Source organism: Gekko japonicus, unplaced genomic scaffold (genome assembly GCF_001447785.1).
Source record: "Gekko japonicus isolate JY-2015 unplaced genomic scaffold, Gekko_japonicus_V1.1 scaffold1723, whole genome shotgun sequence".
Taxonomy (NCBI): domain Eukaryota; kingdom Metazoa; phylum Chordata; class Lepidosauria; order Squamata; family Gekkonidae; genus Gekko; species Gekko japonicus.
The window spans coordinates 164,095-176,982 of NW_015159765.1; the positions used below are offsets into that span (position 1 = coordinate 164,095).

The window sequence follows — 12,888 nt, forward strand, 5'->3', positions numbered from 1 at the left end:
GGACAGCTACTAGACAGTTGCACTGTTCACAGTGCTATTTGAGTTGGATGGCTATAAGTCAAGGAGATCAGAGGCTCACCTTGCTTGTGCTCACAGCTGTCAAAAACAGTATGTTTGCCTGCCGAACATTTCCACAGCTGAGTTCTCAGCATCACTCTCTTAGACTGATTAGCTGAATATTTCTGAATCTTGCAAATGAGTTTCGTTGAGTACTTTCAGGGCTAAACACAAAAAATCTGCAACCAGATTTTCTGTATAGTAACTTGAATGTGTGTGGGTTTTTTTCTTCAAGTGACAATTTCAGGAGGGCAATTTGGGGCAGGAAAATTGTGCTGCACAAAGGGCTAAATACATAATCCCCCCAGCACACACACATCACACACACACACACACACCACGCACGCACACTCAAAGAGCTACTTCCCCAAACAGTTCTCCCAACCCACCAGTTGTGAAGTTTTTTCTTTAAAAAACAAGAAGAGATATAATCAGGGACCTCTGAGCATTTGATCTAGTTTGGTCCTATATGTTGCAAATGTTACAGATAAATGCAGAATGTAGGCTTTGTTTTATGGTGTGTAAAAATAACCCATCCCTCAAGCCAAAAGGGAAGATGACCAATCTGCAAAACACAAACCAACTACTCCTTCCGGATACTCTGTACTATTTGCACAGTTCTTTTGATGTGGACCAAATCAGTACAAATCTGCTATTTTCCTTATTACATTAAAATGCATGCATGATGCAATGCACCAGAACCACTATAGAATGGCCTGATCAAGGAAGTTAGGAAAGCTAACACTCTCCTGGCTTTCTGCGAAGTATGCAAAACTGAATGATTCAAGAGGAACTTTTTGCCCAGGTAATAGGGCTGCACTGTAGAAAATGATTTACAGACTTACTTGTAAGTAGATAATTTTTACACCACTTAAGGTGTCATGCTAATACGTATGCTAAGCCTCAGTTATTTCTTTTAGATTTCTGGTTGGTTCCAGGCTTGTAAATTCCTAGTGCATTGTTTATTGAATGTCCCATTTTGTTGATTGTACTGATTCACTCTGTGCAATCTGCCTTGAGTCCTAGTGAGAAAGCCAGACTATAAATAATGTAAATAAATAAAATGAACAAATAACATTCCTGTTCTATGTACACACAAAAGGTATTTGCAGGGCGGATTCTACACCTACTGACATCTTATACGAACAGTGGGAGGGCTTCTAATGTCCTGGCCCCACTGGTGGACCTCCTGATGGCACCTGGTATTTTTGGCCACTGTGTGACAGAGTGTTGGACTAGATGGGCCTTTGGCCTGATCCAACATTGGCGTCTCTTATGTTCTTATGTTCTTATATGTAAATATTTACCAAATACCAAAGCAGGCCTTTGGTCCAATTTGTCTCAGTAATGTCTACTCTGATTGGCAGCAGATCTCCAGGATTTTAGGCAGCGAAAGATCATTTGAAACATCTGCGGTCTGAGATCCTTTTATCTGGAGATCTGTTGCATACAAACAATGCATTCAGCCACTGAGCTCAGCATTCCCCCCTCCCCACTCTCTTCTGAACCCTGTAGCATCCATTAAACATCTGTGCCTAGACAGAAGTGGAGGAAGGCTGTTGTGTGGCACTGGCAAGAAGAAGTCACAGGTAGGCATTGGCAGCACTTATCAGAGGACACAATTCCCAGCCAGGAATGGCAAGCAGCTGGCCATTTGTGATAAAAGGGAAGCACCTCTCATAATCTAACACTGAAGTGGGGGGGAAATGGATTTATGTTTAGACAACAGTGACAATCATATTCGGGGAGGTGTCATCTAAAAGGGTAGTTCAGTCCTGTGCTATTAGTTTGAGTACCAATCAGATGACTCAGCTGGGAAAACCTGGGCCATGACCTTGAAGGGACTTCTAAGTTAGTAATGGTGTCAACATTGGATGGAAAAGCAGGGCATAATACATGAGTGCAATTAATGACCTTTTAATATGTGAAGAAGGTATGATCAGGAGAAGGCAAAAAGTTTATACAAAATATAGATTTTTTGGTATGCTTTGTGTGGGAGAAAAATTGATGGAATTCAATGTAGTCACAGGTTATCCATTTCAAAATGATGTGGAGTCATTCCAAAAACATACAGAGCAGAGATGTTTCCATTGCAGAATTGCTTTTATATAGCACACATAAAGAACAGTCATTTATAGATACATTGGCATGACTGCAAAATGTGCCTGCACAATCACCTTTTGGTGCCTATTGAACTGGATATGCCTTATGATGTACATGGAGATAGATATCCCCATATGCAACCACCAGTTGTTGTGTGCAGCAAGCTGTATAGCATGAAATCTGGACTGTGGCCAAAGAGTTCAAGAGGCCAAACTGATTAGGACTTGCCACTTGCCACTTACTCTGTCTCTGTTGAACTGAGTGCAAGAATCAGCATTTCATTGCACACAGTATCCAATAACCGCTGGACATCTCAAAGTATATCATAAAGGCATCTCTCACATTTAATCCTAAATACATGGATTCATTACATTACAGCTATGCACCCAGATTTCTTTTCTTTCCATTCAGGTTTTTGTCTATCTTTCTTATGATTCCCATTACATCTCTTATCATACTGTGGCACGCTAGACGCTGTATTAGTAATACTCTAGATAGTATTAATAAAAGGCCAATATGTGAGTTATGCTGTCAGTGACATTTCCTCAACAGCCTTTGAAATGAAGGCCAGATATGCAGTGTGCATATGAGACGGCTTTACACAGGAGGCTGATTTATAATGAACTCAACCATTTAATTCAGAATTGCTCTGACTTGCAGCAGCTCTCCAAGGGGAATCAGGTCTACTCAGAAGTAAGTCTCATTTTATTTAGTGGAGCTTGCTCCCGGCAGAGAGTCCTTAGGATTGCAGCCAAGGTAAGATCTTTCCAAACACATAACCCCTTTAAATGGTGTGTGTGTGTGTGCCTGGGATTGAATCTGGAACCTTATACGTGCTGCTGCTGAGCCACACTCCCTTAGTGTAACAGAGATCTACAGTTGGAACTTTACTAGTCAAAATCCAACCTGAACCACAGGGACTGCACTTCTATTGTGCACAAAAAAGGGGGGAAATAACAACCTAGCAGTTCATGGGGAAACAAGGACTGTAACAGGGAGAGATGGGAGAACAGCAGATTAATGATGATGGTGTCTGAAGCCACCATTAAAGTGCAGATATTAATTTAATTGTGCCACACAGAGTACAACGACCTTAAACCAAGGTTACTTCCTCCTGTCTGCAACCCCTTAGAGTTGCATGCCAACTGGATGGCGGCGGGGGGGGGGGATAACCAATGGGAATGATTAATCCCTATTACTAGTTATACTTCTGATATTAAAAAAAACTACTCATATTTTTAAACAGACAAAAGAATCAACTACAAATCAACTTTTTTTTTTTTTTGGCTTAACCCTTCAGTCTCCTGTATGGCATAATGCACGCCTGGGGTGGGATATAAAAGGTTGTTCCTAACACTGCCATCATAGGTCTATAGGCTTATGAAAGCTGTAAGTCTGTTTAGGATTGCACTGTATGTCGAGGGAGGGAGGGAGGGAGGGACTTAACCCATACGGGAAGGAAGGAAGGAAGGAAGGAAGGAAGGAAGGAAGGAAGGAAGGAAGGAAGGAAGGAAGGAAGGAAGGAAGGAAGGTTTTTGTTATGTATTAGGACTGGAATATTCAGGATTGGCTGAGCTTGGAGCTCTAGAACAATAGCCCACCAAGATTCTGGAGGTGACCAATGAGACACTAACGTTATGTAAATAGCCTATAGTTGGGAGTTGGGTGTGTTTGGGTGTGGTTTTTGCATGCTATTTAAACAGGGCTGTTGCCGTGAGGTTTCAGTCTTCTATCTGCTGAATCACTAATAAAGCTGAGCTGATCACTTGACTTGGGGTCTAATCATCCATGGAACCCAGTATTTAACACTGGCGACAAAGGTGGGATCCTGTTGAGCGAGCCTAGTGCCCATCTGCACCGCACTGCACACCGAGCTCCACTGCCACATGCCTCACACCACAACCAGGACCATGGTTGCTGCTCCAGGACTACTTCCAGAGCTCGACCCATTCACCCAGAACAATGGGAGGCCTGGGTGAAATGCCTGAAGTACTTCGTGGAGTTCCAGGGAATTGAGGGTGCCACCAAGAAAAAGGCACTGCTGCTCAGCTCTTGTGGAATCGCCACCCTGGAGCTAGCCCAGGGCCTCATTGCACCAACCATGTTACAGCTCGCCACTTTCAATGGTCTCATCATGGCACTCACCAACCACTTCGTGCCCCAGCCCACCTGACTGGCTTGCCACCTCGATTTCTTCAAGCATAATCAGAAGCCCAACTAATTGGCCTCTGACTATGTCACCACCCTGTGCTGACTGGTTCTTCAATGTGAGTTCCAGAACATTGAAGAAGTCCTCCTCGACCATTTCATGTTTGAGCTCTGGGACAAGAAGCTCCATCACAAGTTCATTGGCCAAGAGGACACAAACCTCCAAAAGGTGATCCAGGAGGTCATGGTGTTTGAGAAGTCCCAGGAGGTTAGCAACCAGGAGACTGACTGCCACACTAGCACAGTGCATCAGGCCGCCATTTCCTCAGCCTCCGATGTGTCTGACAGCGAGGATGTCCTGCGGATGCATTGCCCAGCCTGCCACAGCACTGGCACACCCGCCACAGCTCATGCCAGCGAACCTGCCACCTTGACATTTCTGAGATGCCACGTGTTGAAGCTGCGGAAAGGTTGGTCATATCGCCCACGCCTGCAATTCCAAGGGGACCTGGAGGTGACAGTCCACCCATCTGGAGTCTGCACATGCCATGAAACTGCCCATCCACCTCCACACCAGGTACTTCACTTGCCTCAGGACACCCCCGATAAAATTAAAGTGACTGTTTTAATCAAGGGAGCCCCTTGCACGATGGAGCTAGACACAGGGTCCTCCATTTCCATAATCTTGGAGGACACCCTCCATAGGCTCTGCCTGAATGGGGGCCCTCACCTTAGTCTGGCTGGTTTCACCCTACAGGACTTCCAATAGAATGAAGTAGCCATGAAAGGGGTAGGGAAGTTTCAGGTGCAGTACTGGAATTTTGAAGGGCTCTTGGACTTGCTGGTTGTGGGAGGAAGTCACATGAGTTTACTGGGACTAGCATGGTTCACACTCTTGGGGTTCTGAGTCACAGGGGTGCACCAAGTTGCCCAAGAAGACTTTCAGAGGGTGTGTGACAAGTTCCCAGCTGTCTTCAATGGGACACTTGGTCGCTACACTGGACCCCCCATCTCCCTCCAGCTCAACCCAGAGGTGCGGGCCATATGGCTGAAGCCTAAAATTGATGAGGAGCTGGATCGTTTGGTGGACCAAGGAGTTTTGGAACCAGTCTCACATGCCTTTTGGGAAATCCTGATTGTAACACTCGTTAAGTCCAATGGGGATGTCCACATCTGCGCTGACTATAAATGTACCATTAATAAGGCGCTACAGGACCACGCCTACCCAGTCCCAGTAGTCAGCCACATCTTGGCCTTCCTGGTGGGTGCCAAGATTTTCAGAAAGTTAGACTTGCCCAAGCCTACCAGCAGCTCCCAGTGGATGATGCAACCTCTGATGCCCAGACCATTGTAATGCTTAGGGGCTCGTTCAAGTTGTGGCAGCTACAGTTTGGTGTCAATGTGGCTCTGGGAATTTTTCAAAATCTCAAGGACTTTCTTCTTAAAGGAATCCCTGGGTCCAGCCTTTCTTCAATAATGTTCTAATTCCCACCTCCACAGAGGGGGAATTCATCAGCCAGTTGTGCGCTGTCTTGCAGCGGTTCCAATCGGCCAGCCTAAAGGCGAAGCGGGAGAAGTGCCCTTGGGTGTTCCTTGGGTCGAGTTTCTGGGGTTCTCTGTAGACGCCAAAGGCGTCCATCCACCCCCAATCCAAGGTTCATGCCATCGTCAACGCCCCCATGCCCACTTCCAAGCAGGAGCTACAGGCTTTCTTGGGGCTTTTGAATTTTTACCATTCTTTCTTGCCCCATAAAGGTGTGCTGGAAGAGCTGCTGCACTGCCTCCTTGACAAGAAGGCCTAGTGGGTCAGGGCTATGAAGGAGCTGCTCACCTCCAATGCTGTTCTGGCCCATTTCAACGAAAAGCTTCCTGTTGTGCATGCTTGCGATGCTTCTCCGTATGGGGTTGGCACCATTCTTGGTCACCAGCTGCTGGACGGTAGGGAAGTCCCTGTGGCATATTACTCCTGCACCCTGTCTTTGGCCAAGTACAACCATGCACAAATTGATAAGAAGGCACTGGTCATCGTTGTGGGAGGTCAAGAAATTCCACGACTACCTCTATGGGCCATTCACCATTGCAACAGACCACAAGCCTCTGCTGGGACTTCTTGCCCCAGATCGCCAAAAAACCAGACACTCGCACCATGGGTTCTCCGTCGGTCCATATTCCTTGTGGGATACCAGTACTCCTTTTTCCACCATCTTGGGAAGGCATGACGACACCCTCAGCTGCTTGCTGCTCCACTCCATCAATCCCAACTCCTGCGCACCAGATCTTGCTTTTGGAGGGGCCTCCCGACCACCCTCTGCATGTCGCAGATGTTTCCCACCACACTGTGAAGGACCAGATCCTCTCCCACATTCTGGACTGGATGGAGAGGGACTGGCCCACCAGCCAGGTGGACCCGGACTTTGCAGCCTTCTCATCCCGCTGGGACGAGCTCTTGACTCACAAGGAGTGCCTACTATGGTCCCTGCTCCTCTGCACCAGTGAGTATTGGCAGCCCTGCGTGAGACGCACCCTGGAATTGTACAAATGAAGGCACTCACCCGAAGCTATGCATGGTGGCCAGGAATGGACAGTGAAATAGAGGCCTGGGTCCAGCACTGCCAGGCCTGCCAAGAGACCTGGCCGGAACCACCATGTACTCCCATGCAGCATTGGGAGTCCACCCACAACCCGGATGCATTTGGACTTTGCCGGCCCCTTCTGAGGACAAATATTCTTTATTTTGGTGGACTCCTACACCAAATGGCTGGAGGTTGCACTGGTTGCCTCCACCTCCTCCAGAGTGGTAATCCGGGCCCTCAGACAAATCTTCAGCATGCACGGCCTACCCGACATGGTTGTGATGGACAATGGGACTGCCTTCACTTCGGTGGAGTTCCAGGAGTTCTTGGGCTGCTACCTAATACAGCACATCCAATCCGCTCCCTTTCACCTGGCCACCAGCGGGCAAGCAGAGAGGATGGTGCAGACCACGAAGGAGTCACTCAGGCAGATCATCCACGGGGACTGGGACCATAGGCTTGCAGCATTCCTTTTTGGCCATTGGGTGACCCCGAGTGTATCCAGCAGCTGCAGCCCCACTGAGCTCCTTATGGGCAGATGCCTAACTACTCGACTGGACAGACTGCACCCAGACCGAGCCCCAGAGCATTGCCCATCACTGGAGAGCCAGGAAGCACCCAGAGGATTTTTCCTATGCATGGAACTTCGCTAGTGGTCCTGCCTGGGTTCCTGCCAAGGTCATCGGAGTCACTGGCCCCCTCTCATATGAGGTCTCTACCAATGGTGGACAGGTCCTGTGCAGGCACATTGACCAGCTTTGTCACTGTCTCCTGCAGGCTGGTAGCCAGCACCAGCTGCCATGGAGGCCAGCCACCCGAGATGAATGTTGCCACCACTGGAGTGCAGCAGGGAGGGGGGATGCGCCATGCACCATAGACTGTTCTCACTGTGCAGAGTCACCCACACCCATACAGACTGTTCCAGAGCCTTGAGACTCTGCTCTTGACTTGGCATCCTTGCTCAGTGCCTCTGCTGAGACCCCAGACAGGGCCCCTGTGACTTCGCCAACACACTCTCAGTGGGAAAGCCACAAGCCAGTGTACCTTGGAGCTTGGAGCTCTAAAACAATAGCCCACCAGGGCTCTGGAGGTGACCAGTGAGAAACTAATGTAATGTAAATAGCCTATTGTTGGGAGTGGGGTGTGTTTGGGTGTGGTTTTTGCATGCTATTTAAACAGGGCTCTTGCCCTGAGGTTTCAGTCTTGTTCCTGAAATCACTTAATAAAGTAGAATAGTTCACTGCAATGTGTCTTGAACCCAGGATTTAGCAGTTTTAAAATATATAACTGTTGACACACTTTTTTATTCTGGAAGTCAAGAGGAGAAGCAGAGGGAGATTTCTGTCCTGCCTAAGCACTTGAGGCTCAAATACTTACTGCGGCAAAGGGCAAAGGATAGGGAAAAAAAAATCATTTCCCCACTGCACATGCTCATTGTGGCTGCCCAGAGAGCTCACACATTTCTACATGACAAGGGGGAAACAGGTGCAGAGCTGGGCAGTCGCCGGGCAGCTACTTTGAGGTGGCGGCTCCACCTCCTTTGCCTTATTTACAGAGCAACCATATGCTAGATCTAAAAGGAGCAACCATTCAAAAAATGACCCTGCTGCTGGAGGGGAGCTGGGACAGCAGCGGCTGATGCTAACCGGAGCAATGTGGCAGCTGCTGTGCATAAAAGTGATGGGGCCGAGGGGCTGCAGGGCTCACCATGAAGTCCAGCGGGGGTGCTGCATCCGACCCGGAGGAGCTGGAGAGCGGCAGCAGCGACAGCAGCTCCGGGACATCCGTGCCTTCCACCGGAGCCCAAGGCAAGCACAAGCGGAAGAGCCCTCGCCTGAGCGGCCTGAGCAAGCAGAGGCAAGCTGCCAATGCCCGGGAGAGGGACCGGACCCACAGTGTCAATACAGCCTTCAGTGCCCTCCGCACGCTCATCCCCACTGAGCCTGCTGACCGCAAGCTGTCCAAGATCGAGACCTTGCGCCTGGCGTCCAGCTACATCTCCCACCTAGCCAACATGCTGCTCTTGCAGCAACAGCAACAACACGAGGGCTTGGGAGTGGAACCGGGGCCAGTGAGGCAGCCTTGCTTGCAATACCAGCCTCTCCTGCAGGGCGGCGGCAACGCAGCAGCGCCAAGACCAATCTGCACCTTCTGTCTGAGCAACCAGAGGAAACAGGTAAGAGTCACCTCCTATCTGAGCAAAGGCCTGTACAGAATAGGACTAGCCTCAGCATGGCTCGGGGCAATTTCTCAGCAAGGTAATCTTCCTGCCCCTCTAATCTTAGGCTTTAGACCTGGTAACTATATTGCAAACTCAGAGTCTAGATTAGCTTGCTTTGTAAATGCAAAAAAAAAAAATGCACCTTCGGAACTGGCCATCAATGGGAAATGGAAGCATCTAGGGGAAGAAGTAGGCCAGCCTTTGTGTTAGCCGTGTGCCTAATTCTAACCAATGCACATGCAATGATGACAGTCCTTGTCAGATGGTCTTAGAGCATCCAGATTCTTTTTTTTTTTAAAAAAAAGATCTCTGAGTACAGCTTTTTGTAGCATGTTGCTTATTATACTGGCTCACTCACTTCATGTGAGAACTGCTTATATGCAATGTTCCCTCTAAGCTGTGGAGTCTTGTGAGCAAAAATTCTACTTTGTGAGCGACTGGCCTTAAAGTTGTGAGCGAGCGATTCGGCTACTGTGTAAATTAGTTTGCTCTGGAGCCCTCCTTCCTGAGCTAAGAGAAAAAACTGTGAGCCGGAGGCTAAAAAACTGTGAGCTAGCTCACACTAACTCAGCTTAGAGGGAACACTGCTTATATGATATTTTAAAAACTGTGTTTGACTTTGTTTTGTAGCTGGGGGGGAAATACATTTCTCCCTGACTCCTAAGATTCACATCATTATTGTCTGCCAAGTGTAATGTACTGCTTTCATTTCCAGGATCTCGTGTACCTCTCCTTCATTCTGTTCCATATGTAGTTTCTCCCTCAAGTGAAAGGGGAGAGGTATTCAAATTTTCCTTTGCACTTCATTCAGTCGGGTCTATCTCATAGTTTACAGTGAAATGAAAAAGGTGAAAGCTTTGTGCTGGGAAGCTGAAACTGTAAACATCAGAAACATAACACACCATGCTTCCAGTTTTAAGACGTTTCAAGTAAAACACCAACCCCATAACCTCTGGGTGAAATGTGTATTTGGTTTGGTAGGCTGATCTTGTATGAAATTCAGGTGAAATGGCCATCCACAGCTGAAGTGGAAATAAAAGATGAATTTCCATTTTACGTGTGCCCTGCTGTTTTCTAATGGATATCTTTATCCTCTTTGCAGCACAGAGAAAGGGAGAAACACTTATCTCTTTAACAGTTTTATGGACACAGATTCAGATGAGAAGCTTGCAAAAGTGCTGGACTGGTTATTGAACAGTTGTAGGTAATGTATCTGCACTCACGGACTAATGTTTACATTCAAACTGTGCAATTGTAAAACAAGAAAAGGGAAAGAAACCCCTGATTTGCACTATGTTGTCCATTGCAAGGAGTTTATTCAAGGGGCTTTTTGGAGATGAAATTGAACACGGCAGGGAAAGTTGCACCTGGTGTGGCAGCTATTTTTGTGCGAGAAATGCTAAACCTAAGCAGCCAAGCCCTGATACTGATGCCTCCTAAACCTATGTCACATGATGAAACCTGAGCTTTCAAACACCCAGAGTCTCCTTTTAATGCACCGGACCCAGAGTCTTGAGCCAGTCCTGGGTTGTGCATTGTCATGCTTCTGTCTTTTCCAGCCAAATACTCATTTGCCTCTGCTTGCATACTTAAGGGTTAGCACTGGAAGGGTATACTCTCTGCAAAACCTGAAGACATGCAGATGTCACAACCAGTTTAGCTACATGGTGAAGAATGTACTATCTATGCACCTTTCCTGGTATAGAAAAATGTTTGTCCCAATGCATACCTGCTCTATCACGTCTAGGTAGCTAGTATGTTGGAAAGTATAGGGATTTCTTCTTTTTAGTCACTCATTATTCAGACTCCAAAATTAATCGCTTTTTCCCCCTTTGGCAAGTGCCAAACCAAGCTAATCTGTTCTGTTTTTAAAAAAATTTCATAAATTAATTTCATACAATCAAAAATACCTGGAGCTGCCCAGCATGGAATTCATCTTCATATAGTGAGATAACCACGTGGTAAATAAAAGAATAGTGGGCAGCTGTAACTAATTATTGTACACAGGTGCCAATCTTATCTTCATCTACCAGTTGAAGCAAAGCCTGCCTGCTGTATTTGTCATGGGTATGCTGCTGCACTCCCCCCCTCACACTGCCATGCTTCTGTTAGCTACTTAGAGAGAAAATCAATATGCTGCTTCTCCAGAGACCTGCCAAGGCACTTCACAAAGCAAAACACAAATCATAAAACCGACAACAACAAAAATAATCAACACCTAAACAAACCATTAGAAAACAAGAGAGGAGCATAAAAATAGCCCAAGGCAACATTAAAATTAGCCTAAAATATATTCATAAAACAGTCCCCAGATTAGATGCTGACCATAAAAACAGCCAAAAGGGATGGAATCTCTGAGTTAAAACCCTGAATGAAAAGAAATGCTTTCACCTGATACCTAAAGAACAGTTAGTATTAGGCACCAGGCAAGTCTCAAGGCAAACAGCATTCAGATTTATTTATTTACTTCATCTATACCTCACCTTTCTCCCCCATGGGAGCCCAAGGTGACTTTCATAATTCTCCTGTCCTCCATTTTATCCTCACTACAACCCTGTAAGGTAGGTTAGGTTAAGTATGGGTGACTGGTGAAAGGTCACCTGGTGAGCATCCATGGCAGAGCAGAGATTCAAACCTGGTTCTCCCAGATCCCAATCCAACATTCTATCTACTACACCATAAAAAGGTAAAGGTAAAGGTTCCCTTGCTCGAAAGCCAGTCGAGTCCAACTCTAGGGTTGCGGTGCTCATCTCCGTTTCAAAGCCGAAGAGCCAGCGCTGTCCGAAGACGTTTTTGTGAGGGTCATAACTTGTGGGCTGGACAGTATGGGAAAAGGTGGTTCTTCAAGCAATTCAGGCTATTTGGCTATTCCACAGTAAGTTTCAATGCTTCATAAGCAAACACTGACCCTGATGATCTACCTGATATGTGATGGTTTCACCTATTTCGATATGGGATAGATGCTCACGATTCACTGTGTACCTTCTGCCTCGAAATATGTAAACATGGCTACAAACATCTACAATGCAGAAACATGCTGTGGGGAAGCAATCATGCCATATGTACCCACTTACAGGGAAAGGAGTGAAACACCCCAGTGACTGCTCCAGAACAACCCCATCTTTGGCCATGTGAATGAATGCACCCACCCGAAGACATGCACCACAGCTCTCCTGTCAATCCAGATCAACCAAATGGCGCTATTTGGCTATTCCACAGTAAGTTTCAGTGCTTCATAAGCAAACACTGACCCTGCTGATCTACCTGATATGTGATTGTTTCACCTGTTTCGATATGGGATAGATGTTCACGATTCACTGTGTACCTTCTGCCTCAAAATATGTAAACATGGCTACAAACATCTACAATGCAGAAACATGCTGTGGGGAAGCAATCATGCCATATGTACCCACTTACAGGGAAAGGAGTGAAACACCCCAGTGACTGCTCCAGAACAACCCCATCTTTGGCCATGTGAATGAATGCACCCACCCGAAGACATGCACCACAGCTCTCCTGTCAATCCAGATCAACCAAATGGCTCTTGAGTGAGATGCAGCCAAAATGAGAGGAGGTTCCTGGCTTAGGCTAGAAACTTGAGATGGGCTGTGCATAGTGACTCGGGCCAACTCTTGAAACGGCGTGGGATCTTTCTAAATTTGCTCATTGTTATGGCAGTATGGAGCGGGAACATTTTCCCAAGGGTCCTCTAAATTTATCTGCCCTGCATGGTTACTCCAGAGTTGTTTCTGTACGTTGCAGTGCCATCATATTACTGCTTGTCAA

At 46.9% G+C, this 12,888-nt stretch overlaps 1 protein-coding gene across 1 annotated transcript; it reads left to right on the forward strand.

Annotated features, from left to right (window-relative positions):
* The first annotated feature begins 8,472 nt into the window (after positions 1–8,472).
* Positions 8,473–12,292, forward strand: LOC107106105 (transcription factor 15-like). The gene is made up of 3 exons (XM_015406198.1): positions 8,473–9,057; positions 10,205–10,306; positions 12,179–12,292. The coding sequence occupies exons 1-2, from the start codon at positions 8,590–8,592 to the stop codon at positions 10,235–10,237; spliced, it is 501 nt and encodes a 166-aa protein (XP_015261684.1). The 5' UTR covers positions 8,473–8,589; the 3' UTR covers positions 10,238–10,306; positions 12,179–12,292.
* The last annotated feature ends 596 nt before the right edge of the window (positions 12,293–12,888 follow it).

Bases quoted from the DNA above. Each gene is read 5' to 3' on its own strand.
- LOC107106105 (XM_015406198.1), top strand. From the start codon at position 8,590: ATGAAGTCCAGCGGGGGTGCTGCATCCGACCCGGAGGAGCTGGAGAGC. The intron at 9,058-10,204 runs GTAAGAGTCACC...TCCTCTTTGCAG, and splicing joins TGAGCAACCAGAGGAAACAG to CACAGAGAAAGGGAGAAACA.